This window comes from Portunus trituberculatus, chromosome 2 (assembly GCF_017591435.1).
Source record: "Portunus trituberculatus isolate SZX2019 chromosome 2, ASM1759143v1, whole genome shotgun sequence".
Lineage (NCBI taxonomy): Eukaryota > Metazoa > Arthropoda > Malacostraca > Decapoda > Portunidae > Portunus > Portunus trituberculatus.
Window position 1 is genome coordinate 7,134,858 of NC_059256.1, and position 12,500 is coordinate 7,147,357.

At 39.7% G+C, this 12,500-nt stretch overlaps 1 protein-coding gene across 1 annotated transcript in view; it reads left to right on the forward strand.

The window, feature by feature from the left end:
• Positions 1–12,500, forward strand: part of LOC123504185 (NPC intracellular cholesterol transporter 1-like) — a 44,961-nt gene that overhangs the window by 20,732 nt on the left and 11,729 nt on the right. Inside the window, 7 exon segments of the mRNA XM_045254534.1 lie at positions 3,295–3,422; positions 3,982–4,233; positions 6,581–6,744; positions 8,083–8,251; positions 9,474–9,614; positions 10,245–10,399; positions 12,487–12,500. The exon segment at positions 12,487–12,500 is cut by the window's right edge and continues 227 nt beyond it. Of these exon segments, the coding sequence (XP_045110469.1) occupies positions 3,295–3,422; positions 3,982–4,233; positions 6,581–6,744; positions 8,083–8,251; positions 9,474–9,614; positions 10,245–10,399; positions 12,487–12,500 (1,023 nt within the window).

Below are 12,500 nucleotides of genomic sequence, written 5' to 3' on the forward strand. Positions count from 1 at the left end.
AAATGGTCTAATGGTACACAAATCTCAAGGTAAAAATGTGTCCCAGTACTGAAGGGGTTAAAATAGTGAAGACTGTGGCCATTAATCTTGTGCCCTCCATACACCCTTGCTAATGTCAATAAAATGGTCTAATGGTACACAAATCTCAAGGTAAAAATGTGTCCCAGTACTGAAGGGGTTAAAATAGTGAAGACTGTGGCCATTAATCTTGTGCCCTCCATACACCCTTGCTAATGTCAATAAAATGGTCTAATGGTACACAAATCTCAAGGTAAAATGTGTCCCAGTACTGAAGGGGTTAAAATAGTGAAGACTGTGGCCATTAATCTTGTGCCCTCCATACACCCTTGCTAATGTCAATAAAATGGTCTAATGGTACACAAATCTCAAGGTAAAAATGTGTCCCAGTACTGAAGGGGTTAAAATAGTGAAGACTGTGGCCATTAATCTTGTGCCCTCCATACACCCTTGCTAATGTCAATAAAATGGTCTAATGGTACACAAATCTCAAGGTAAAAATGTGTCCCAGTACTGAAGGGGTTAAAATAGTGAAGACTGTGGCCATTAATCTTGTGCCCTCCATACACCCTTGCTAATGTCAATAAAATGGTCTAATGGTACACAAATCTCAAGGTAAAATGTGTCCCAGTACTGAAGGGGTTAAAATAGTGAAGACTCAAGGTAAAAATGTGTCCCAGTACTGAAGGGGTTAAAATAGTGAAGACTGTGGCCATTAATCTTGTGCCCTCCATACACCCTTGCTAATGTCAATAAAATGGTCTAATGGTACACAAATCTCAAGGTAAAAATGTGTCCCAGTACTGAAGGGGTTAAAATAGTGAAGACTGTGGCCATTAATCTTGTGCCCTCCATACACCCTTGCTAATGTCAATAAAATGGTCTAATGGTACACAAATCTCAAGGTAAAAATGTGTCCCAGTACTGAAGGGGTTAAAATAGTGAAGACTGTGGCCATTAATCTTGTGCCCTCCATACACCCTTGCTAATGTCAATAAAATGGTCTAATGGTACACAAATCTCAAGGTAAAAATGTGTCCCAGTACTGAAGGGGTTAAAATAGTGAAGACTGTGGCCATTAATCTTGTGCCCTCCATACACCCTTGCTAATGTCAATAAAATGGTCTAATGGTACACAAATCTCAAGGTAAAAATGTGTCCCAGTACTGAAGGGGTTAAAATAGTGAAGACTGTGGCCATTAATCTTGTGCCCTCCATACACCCTTGCTAATGTCAATAAAATGGTCTAATGGTACACAAATCTCAAGGTAAAAATGTGTCCCAGTACTGAAGGGGTTAAAATAGTGAAGACTGTGGCCATTAATCTTGTGCCCTCCATACACCCTTGCTAATGTCAATAAAATGGTCTAATGGTACACAAATCTCAAGGTAAAAATGTGTCCCAGTACTGAAGGGGTTAAAATAGTGAAGACTGTGGCCATTAATCTTGTGCCCTCCATACACCCTTGCTAATGTCAATAAAATGGTCTAATGGTACACAAATCTCAAGGTAAAAATGTGTCCCAGTACTGAAGGGGTTAAAATAGTGAAGACTGTGGCCATTAATCTTGTGCCCTCCATACACCCTTGCTAATGTCAATAAAATGGTCTAATGGTACACAAATCTCAAGGTAAAAATGTGTCCCAGTACTGAAGGGGTTAAAATAGTGAAGACTGTGGCCATTAATCTTGTGCCCTCCATACACCCTTGCTAATGTCAATAAAATGGTCTAAAATAGTCTAATCATATTCATTCTAGTTACTATTTGGTAATTTTACACAGCTTCTAAAATTCAGGATAGAAATAGTGAATACCCTGGCCATTAATCTTCCGAACCTTCATATTCTCAATAAAATGGTCCAATTGTACCCAAGACTAGTGGTGAAGAATGCATCCCAGTACTGAAGGGTTCAAGTGTAAGGTTTGTTGTCACTCATGTGGTGAAATGTGACCACCAACCGCCCGGCTGTCACTCGCGTCACCATCTGGTATTGGACTGCAAACTTTGAGAATTATGACTGTTTTATTATTATTATTATTTTTATTTTGTTCACTCTTGTTTTGTGAGAATTGATGTTATTATTTATTTGATTTATTTTTTCATTTTCTGGAAGTTTGTGTGCAGTGTTATGGGGTGCCTTCCAAGATGTGGTATATTGGAGGCACCTGACACACACAGCATCTGTTTGACGTACCCATCAGTCCGTCCACCAACACCATCCTTATCATCACTATTTGCCATCATTCATTTCCACGGCTAACCTAACATACCCATTCAGTCTGTCTAATGTACCTTAATGAACCTAATCTAATGTACCCTCCTAATTAACCCATATCTCCTATCCTATCATTATTTAGAAGCTTTATTTTCCATACCTAACGTAACCTAATGTACCTTTTCAGTCTAATGTACCCCTAATGTACCTAGCCTAACCTAACATAGCCTCCCACAATCTGTTTACCTATATTTTCCTTCCTATCATTGTTAATCAGCATTTTTTCTATATCTAACCTAACTAAACCTAACCTAACCTAACCTAATCTGTCTAGTGTTTTTAATGTACGCCAATAACTTAATCTGCCTATGTTTTTCCCTCTAAATATTGTACCTAACCTAACCTAACTTAATCTAACGTACCTTTCTGTTTAATGTACCCCTGTTATTCTATTTATCTATATTTTCGCGTAATATTCCTTATCTTTATTATTCTCGTAACGTAACCCAGTGTACCTTTCCAATTTCTCTATTGTATCTCAGTCAAGTTATCTATGTGTATTTTTTCCTCTAGTTATTGTTTATCATTGGTTTCTGTACGTAACCTCACCTAACGTAATGTAACTTTCCAATCTGTTAAGTGTACCCCAGTCACTTAATCCATCTATTTTCCTTCTAGTTATTGTTTGTCATCTCTATTTTCTGTACCTAACCTAACCTTATCTAACCTAACCTTACCTAACCTAACCTAACCTAACCTAACTTTATCTAACCTAACCTAACCTTACCTAACCTTATCTAACCTAACCTAACTTTATCTAACCTAACCTAACCTAACCTAACTTTATCTAACCTAACCTAACCTAACCTAGCCTTACCTAACCTCACCTAACCTAACCTTACCTAACCTCACCTTACCTAACCTCACCTAAACTAACCTAACCTAACCTAACCTAACCTAACCTAACCTAACCTTCTAACACACCTCTCTAATTATTGTATCATCATTAATTACCTAACCCAGCCTAGCTTAACCTAATGTCTCCCCCCCGTCCCCCAGGTGCCCTCTCTGGAATGCCGGCTGTCCACGCCTTTGCCCTGTACGCCGGCCTGGCCCTCACCATTGACTTTGTGCTCCAGCTGACCTGCTTTGTGGCACTCATGGCCCTCGACGCAAGGAGACAAGAGGTAAGGTTAGGTTAGGTTAGGCTAGGCTATGCTATGCTACACCAAAACACACCTAAACTTCACCCAAAACACACCCAAAACACTCAAAACACACCCAAAACACACAAATCTAGCCTAACCTATCCCACATTATACAAAAACACAGTGTTACACCTCAAAAAATGCACCAAAACACCCTGAAACACCCAAAACACATCTCTAAACACAGCCAAAACATCCCAACACACACTTAAATACCCAAAAATGTATAAAAACATCCCAAACACATCCAAAACACACCTAAAACATACCTAAACACACCAAAACATCCCCAAAACACATCAAAACACCCCAAAGCACACCAAAACACCCCAAAACATACCAAAAACATCTAAAAAAAATCCAAAACATCTTAAAACATCCCCAAAACACACCAAACCACCCCAAAGCACACCAAACCACCCTAAAACACCACAATACACACGTAAACACCCCAAAACACAACAAAACACCCAAAAACACACTAAAAACACCCCAAAAGCACTCTCTAACCTAATCTGCCATACCCCACAACACACAGGAAGGCCGCTGGGAGGTGTTATGCTGCATCAAGGGCTCGGACAAGGACACAAGCGTCAAGGAGGGACTTCTACCAGAGTTTATCCAAAGAATTTACGCTCCCTGCCTTCTGTCACAGTGGGTGAGGCCTATTGTAGTGGTGCTGTTTGGTGCCTGGCTGTGTTGCAGTGTGGCTGTGGTTCCCAAGCTCTCTATTGGCCTGGATCAACAGCTCTCAATGCCCGATGACTCCTATCTGCAGAAATATTTTACGGTGAGTGTTTTTTTTGGGTGTTTTTTGGGTGTTTGTGGTGTTTTATTGGTACGCTGGGATGTTTATTGATTTATTTTGAGTTCTGTGGTGTTTTTCTTCTTGCTATTTTCTCAGGTTGTTTTTTTTTTTTTTTTTTTTTTTTTGTAATCTAATTTCCGTATGACCACAATATCTAACCTAACCTAACCTAACATTTCCACTGTCACAATTTTGTTATGTTTGTAGCCTTTTTTCATTGTCTATTTAATTTATTTTCTAACCTAACCTAACCTAACCTAACCTTTATCTAACTTAACCTAACCTAACCTAACCTAATATTTCCATCCCCACTATGTTCTTTTGACGTTTTCAGCCATTTTTTTCATTGTCTATTTAATTTATTTTCAAAACCTAACCTAACCTAACCTTTATTCAACCTAACCTAACATTCCCGTCCCCACAATGTTCTTACGACAATGTTAGCTATTTTTTTTATTGTATATTTAATTAATTTCCTAACCTAACCTAACCTATTTTCCGCACCCCACAGTACCTTAGGGAGTGTATTTTGTAGGGTGATTTGTGTTTCAAGATGTGTTTGGGATGTGTTTAGGTGTTTTGGGTGAATTTTGATAACCTAACCTAACCTAACCTATTTTCTGCACCCCACAGTACCATAGCAAGTGTATTTTGTAGGGTGATTTGTGTTTCAGGGTGCGTTTGGGATGTGTTTAGGTGTTTTGGGTGGATTTTTGATAACCTAACCTAACCTAACCTAACCTAACCTAACCTATTTTCCGCACCCCACAGTACCTCAGGGAGTGTATTTTGTAGGGTGATTTGTGTTTCAAGATGTGTTTGGGATGTGTTTAGGTGTTTTGTGTGATTTTTGATAACCTAACCTAACCTAACCTAACCTAACCTATTTTCTGCACCCCACAGTACCTTAGCGAGTGTAATTTGTAGGGTGATTTGTGTTTCAGGGTGCGTTTGGGATGTGTTTAGGTGTTTTGGGTGAATTTTGATAACCTAACCTAACCTAACCTAACCTAACCTAGCTTAACTTCCGCACCCCACAGTACCTTAGGGAGTGTATTTTGTAGGGTGATTTGTGTTTCAGGGTGCGTTTGGGATGTGTTTAGATGTTTTGGGTGAATTTTTATAACCTAACCTAACCTAACCTAACCTAGCTTAACTTCCGCACCCCACAGTACCTTAGCGAGTGTATTTTGTAGGGTGATTTGTGTTTCAGGGTGCGTTTGGGATGTGTTTAGGTGTTTTGGGTGAATTTTGATAACCTAACCTAACCTAACCTAACCTAACCTATTTTCTGCACCCCACAGTACCTTAGTGAGTGTAATTTGTAGGGTGATTTGTGTTTCAGGGTGCGTTTGGGATGTGTTTAGGTGTTTTGGGTGATTTTTGACAACCTAACCTAACCTAACCTATTTTCCGCACCCCACAGTACCATAGCAAGTGTATTTTGTAGGGAGATTTGTGTTTCAGGGTGCGTTTGGGATGTGTTTAGGTGTTTTGGGTGAATTTTGATAACCTAACCTAACCTAACCTAACCTAGCTTAACTTCCGCACCCCACAGTACCTCAGGGAGTGTATTTTGTAGGGTGATTTGTGTTTCAAGATGTGTTTGGGATGTGTTTAGGTGTTTTGGGTGAATTTTGATAACCTAACCTAACCTAACCTAACCTATTTTCTGCACCCCACAGTACCTTAGCGAGTGTAATTTGTAGGGTGATTTGTGTTTCAGGGTGCGTTTGGGATGTGTTTAGGTGTTTTGGGTGATTTTTGACAACCTAACCTAACCTAACCTAACCTATTTTCCGCACCCTACAGTACCTTAGGGTGTGTATTTTGTAGGGAGATTTGTGTTTCAAGATGTGTTTGGGATGTGTTTAGGTGTTTTGGGTGAATTTTGATAACCTAACCTAACCTAACCTATTTTCTGCACCCACAGTACCTTAGTGAGTGTAATTTGTAGGGTGATTTGTGTTTCAGGGTGCGTTTGGGATGTGTTTAAGTGTTTTGGGTGAATTTTGATAACCTAACCTAACCTAACCTAACCTAACCTATTTTCCGCACCCCACAGTACCTCAGCGAGTGTATTTTGTAGGGTGATTTGTGTTTCAAGATGTGTTTGGGATGTGTTTAGGTGTTTTGGGTGAATTTTGATAACCTAACCTAACCTAACCTAACCTAGCTTAACTTCCGCACCCCACAGTACCTTAGCGAGTGTATTTTGTAGGGAGATTTGTGTTTCAAGATGTGTTTGGGATGTGTTTAAGTGTTTTGGGTGAATTTTGATAACCTAACCTAACCTAACCTAACCTAACCTATTTTCCACACCCCACAGTACCTTGGGGAGTACTTGAGTGTGGGTCCTCCGGTATATTTTGTCCTCCGAGGTGGCGTCAACTTTAGCAGCGTGTCGGAACAAAACAAGATCTGCGGTACTGTGGATTGTAATACCGACAGCCTCGCCACTCAAATTTACATGGCGTCACTGCTTGCTAATAGGTATGTGTAAGGTGTTTGGCTGTTTGGGATGTGTTTGGGGTTCGTTTGGGTGTGTTTAGGGATGTTTTGTGTGTGTTTGGGTGGTTTTGTGGTGTTTTGGTGTGTTTTGTGGTGTTTGGGTGTGTTTTGGGTGTGTTTTGTGTGTTTTTGGTGTGTGTGTTTTGTGGTGTTTTGTGGTTTTTGGTGTTTTGAATATATTTTGTGTGTTTTGGTGTGTTTGTGTGTTTGGGTGTGTTTGGTGTGTGTTTGGGTGTGTTTGTGGTTTTGGGTGTTTTGTGGTGTTGTGTGTTTGTGTGTTTTGGTGTGTTTTGGGTGTGTTGGGGTGTTTGGGTGTGTTTGGTGTGTTTTGGTGTGTTTGGTGTGTGTTGTGTTTTGTGTGTTTTGTGTGTTTGGTGTGTTTTGTGGTGTTTTGGGTGTGTTTGAATGTGTTTTGTGTGTTTGTGTGTTCAGGGTGTGTTTTGTGTGTTTAGTGTGTTTGGTGTGTTTTGAGTGTGTTTGGTGTGTTTGGTGTGTTTAGTGTGTTTTTGGTTGTGTTTGGGGGTGTTTTGTGTGTGTTAGGAATGAGTTTGGGTGTGTTTTGGATGTTTGTCAGATGTTTTGATGTGTTTTGAGTGTGTTTGTGTTTTAGTGTGTTTGGATATGCTTGCAGTGTCTTTGGTGTGTTTTGGGTGTGTTTGGGGTATGTTTTAGTGTGTTTGGATATGTTTGCAATGTTTGGTGTGTTTGGGGTATGTTTGGGTGTGGTTTGGGGTGTGTACCTATCTAGTTGTGTGTGTGTGTGTGTGTATTGTAGAGGGTTGGAGTGGGGCTCATAGTGTCCTGTCTCCATGTGTCCATTTATCTAGTTTTTGGTTGAAGTTGTGGACATTATGTGGTGTAACAACTTGGTCACTCAATGCATTCCACTTCTCCAGCGTTCTGTGTGGAAAACTGTATTTTGCAACATCCTTGACACACTGCCTCATCCTGATCTTCTTTCCATGTCCTCTTGTCCTTTGTGTGTGTGTGTGTGTGTGTTTTGCAATATCCTTGACACACTGCCTCATCCTGATCTTTCCATGTCCTCTTGTCCTTCCATGTTGTTGTGTCACCAGCACCAGGTCTTCCTTGTCTGTGTGTGTGTGTGTGTGTGTGTGTGTGTGTGTGTGTGTGTGTGTGTGTGTATCTTTCTTTCTTTCTTTCTTTCTTTTTCTGTCTTCTCTGTCTCTCTCTCTCTCTCTCTCTCTCTCTCTCTCTCTCTCTCTCTCTCTCTCTCTCTCTCTCTCTCTCTCTCTCTCTCTCTCTCATCTCTCTCTCTCTCATCCCTCTCCCCTAACCTAACCTAAACCCCCCCCCCAGGACCTACGTAGCCCAGCCAGCGTCGTCGTGGCTGGATGACTACATGGACTGGTCCCTCTACAACATGGGGTCCCAGTCTGCCTGCTGCCGGACCTACCCAAATGGATCCTTCTGTCCCTCCTCCGACACCTCCTCACACTGCCTCACCTGCAATGTTACTAAGCTGCCGGTATGTGTGTGTGTGTGTTTACCTAGTTGTAGTTTTCCAGGGCCTGGGCTTTATGCTGGTGTGGCCCCGTCTCCATATCTACACTTATCCAATCTTTCCTTAAAACTGTGTACACTCGTTGCAGACACTACTTCTTCATTTAAACTGTTCCATGTCTCAACACATCTCTGCGGGAAACTATATTTTTTAACATCTCTCAGACATCTTCCCTTCCTCAGCTTTTTACTATGCAATCTTGTGCTTCTAGTGTCATATTCTTCTCTCAGGATCAGTTTCTCATTATCCACTTGGTCCATTCCGTTGATCAATTTATAAACTTGTATCAGATCTCCTCTCTCTCTCCCTTCTTTGTTCCAGGGTTGGTAGATCCATAGCCTTTAGTCTCTCCTCATATGTCATCCCTTCAAATTCTGGAACCATTCTTGTAGCCATTTTATGCTACTGTGGCCACGCTTTACTGATCACAGAGAAAAAGCAGAACAAGTGACTCTTAACTTACAGGATAGATGTGTTCCAAGAGGCATCGCATATTTCAAAAGTTGCATAAAACAAACTTGTAATTTCAGCAGGCAACGAATCACAAAGGCAGCGATTAGCAACATTTTTAAGAGGGCAAACATTTCAACACTCTTCTCATGTCATCTTCAGTGGTCAAAAAAACTGAAGATGACATGAGGAAAGTGTCAAAACGTTTCGCCTATTAAAAATGTTGCTCATCGCTGCCTTTGTGATTAGTTTGGTGCTGAAAATACTTGTAATTCTAAGGAACACTGTTTTGAGTGTTTTTCAGGTGTTTTAGGTGTTGTTTGGAGTGTTCTAAATAGTTTTGGGTGCATTTAAAAGTGGTTGGGTTACTTGGGTGTGTTTGGAGGTGTTTTTAGTGTTTCCCAGTGTTTTTTTTAGCGTTTTAGGGTGACTTTTGAGTGTTTTAATGTTGGTTTTGGTGTTTTAAAGATGTTTTGGGTGTGTTTAAGTGTTTTAGCATGATTTTAGGTGTTGTTAGGTGTGTGTGTGTGTGTGTGTTTTTGTTTTAGTGTTTTTTGAGTTTTTAGGAGTGTTTTTTGGGTGTTTTGAAGTGATGTGGGTGTTTTAAAGCAGTTTTTTTGGTGCATTTTACAGCAATTTTGTCTCTCTCTCTCTCTCTCTCTCTCTCTCTCTCTCTCTCTCTCTCTCTCTCTCTCTCTCTCTCTCTCTCTCTCTCTCTCTCTCTCTCTCTCTACAGGATGGACAGCGGCCAAACCCTTCGTCCTTCTTAGAGTACCTTGAGTTTTTCTTGGCCGACATCCCCTCCATCACGTGTCCTAAGGGTGGCCACGCTGCGTACGGCCAGGCTCTCAAACTCACACATGGCCAACGGAACCAGGTGTGTGTGTGTGTGTGTGTGTGTTTTTAAGGGTGTTTTTATGGGTCTAGAGGCAGAGTGACAAGATTTCTGCATTATTATCACGAGAAACACTCTTGATAAACCCCGCCAGTCATCTCTGTGGCCTTGGAAAACCGTTTTGGTGAGAGATTAAAGCATTTTTTAATACATACCTTAGTCATACAGTCACCAGTAAACACCTCTCTCTCTCTCTCTCTCTCTCTCTCTCTCTCTCTCTCTCTCTCTCTCTCTCTCTCTCTAACACTTAAAACACCCCAAATACACCCCAAAACACCCATACACACCTTAAAACACCACCTCTCTCTCTCTCTCTCTCTCTCTCTCTCTCTCTCTCTCTCTCTCTCTCTCTCTCTCTCTCTCTCTCTCTCTCTCTCTCTCTAACACCTAAAACACTTAAAACACCCAAAATACACCCCAAAACACCCATACACACCTTAAAACACCACTCTCTCTCTCTCTCTCTCTAACACCTCTCTCTCACCAAATACACCCCAAAACACCCATACTCACTTAAAACACCACCTCTCTCTCTCTCTCTCTCTCTCTCTCTCTCTCTCTCTCTCTCTCTCTCTCTCTCTCTCTCTCTCTCTCTCTCTCTCTCTCTCTCAGACAACTGGCGTGGCTGCAAGTTACTTCATGACGTACCACACCATACTTAAGACATCACAGGATTACTACGAGGCGCTCCGTTGGGCCAGAAAGGTGTCTGCCAACATCACCAACACCATCAACGCAGGGAGTCAACACCAAAACTACACTGTCTTCCTTACAGGTGTGTTTCTGGTGTTTTTTGGGTGTTTTTGTTGTGTTTTGGGGTATTTTTTTGTGTTTTATGAGTGTTTTTGGGTGTTTTAAAGAAAGTATTGGTGTTTTTTTGGTGTTTTAAAGTATATATGGGTGTTGTGGGTGTTTTAAAGTGCCTATGGATGTTTTTGGTGTGTTTTAGGGGATTTTGTTGTGTTTTATGAGTGTTTTAAGGTATATTTGGGTGTTTTTGGGTGTTTTAAAGAACATTTTGGTGTTTTTTGGTGTTTTAAAGTATATGGCTGCTTTTGGGTGTTTTAAAGAATGTATGGGTGTTTTTTTGGTGTTTTAAAGTATATATGGGTGTTTTGTGGTGTTTTAAAGTACATATGGCTGTATTTTTGGTGTTTTTTATGCATTTCAAGGCATTTTAGGGTGTTTTTAGGTGTTTTCTTCTACATAAGAGTGTTTTTGGGGTGTTCACTCTGTGTTTGGGGTGTTGTAAGGATGTTTGTTGGTGTTTTTTGGGGTGTTTTGAAGGAAAGCCTCCACCAACATCACCAACGCCATTAACGCAGGGAGCCAACACCAAAACTACACTGTCTTTCCTTAGAGGTGTGTTTGTGGTGTTTTGGTGGTGTTTGGTGGTGATTTTGGTGTGTTTTGGGGTGTTAAGGGTTCACAGCTGTTTTTGAGAATTGTGGATATTTTCATGTTTTTCTCAAGATTTGGGATGTTTTTGTGTGTTTTTTAAGCTGTTTTGGGCTGTTTTTTTTTTTTTGTATTTTTGGGCTGTTTTAATTTTTTTCAAGATTTGGGCTGTTTGTGTATTTTTAAGCTGTTTTGGGCTGTTTTTGAGTAGTTTGTGGCTGTTTTCATGTCTTTTTCTCAAGATTTGGGCTGTGTGTGTATTTTTAAGCTGTTTTGGGCTGTTTTTGAGTTGTTTTGAGCTGTTTTCATTGTTTTTTCTCAAGATTGGCTCTTTTGTGTATTTTTAAGCTGTTTTGGGCTGTTTTGAGTGTTTTTCTCAGATGTTTTCATTGCTGTTTCTCAAGATTTGAGGTGTTTTGTGTATGTTTCATTTGTTTTTGGGCTGTTTTGCTAGGGCTGTTTTGAGTTTTGAGCTGTTTTCATTTTTTTCAAGATTTGAGGCTGTTGTGTGTGTTTTAAGCTGTTTTGAGGTCTTTTCTCAAGATTTGGGATGTTTTCATGTCTTTCTTAAGATTTGGGCTGTTTGTGTGTTTTTTAAGTTGTTTTGGGCAGTTTTGTGCTGTTTTCATTGTTTTTTTTTTAAGTTTGAGCTGTGTGTGTTTTTTAAGCTGTTTTGGGCTGTTTTCATTGTTTTTTTTTAAGTTTGGGCTGTGTGTGTGTTTTAAGCTGTTTTGGGCTGTTTTTTGACTATTCTTGTTGATATTTTCATGTTTTTTGTCAAGATTTGGGCTTTTTTGGCTGTTTTAGGATGTTTTGGTCTTTTTTTAATTTATTTCTTGTTTTAAAGCTGTTTTAGAATGTTTTTGACTATTTTTGTTGATATTTTCATGTTTTTTTTCAAGATCTGTTTTTTTTTTGTGTGTTTTTAAGATGTTTATGACTGTTTTTGAGCTTGTGTTTGTTTCTAAAGCTGTTTTAGGGTGTTTTTACTTTTGTGGAGATTTTCATGTTTTTGTAAAGGTTTGGGCTATTTTTAAGATGTTTTGGGTTGTTTTTGAGCTTATATTTGTGTTTTAAGCAGTTTTGGGCTGTTTTTTATTAATTTTGTGGAGATTTTAATGTTTTTAAAGATTTGGGCTGTTTTAAGATGTTTGGTCTGTTTTGAGCTTATATTTGTTTTTAAGCAGTTTTGGGCTGTTTTTTACGATTTTTGTGGAGATTTTAATGTTTTTTTTCAAGATTTGGGCTGTTTGTAAGATTATTGTGTGGCTGTTTTGATTTTTTATTTTGTGGAGATTTTAATGTTTTTTACAAGATTTGGGCTGTTTGTAAGATGTTTTGGCTGTTTTTGATTAATTATGTGGAGATTTTTGTGTTTTTTACAAGATTTGGGCTGTTTTAAGGATGTTTTGGGCTGTTTTTGAGCTTATATTAACCCTCTCTCACTCTCTTTCCCTCCCCACAGTGTGT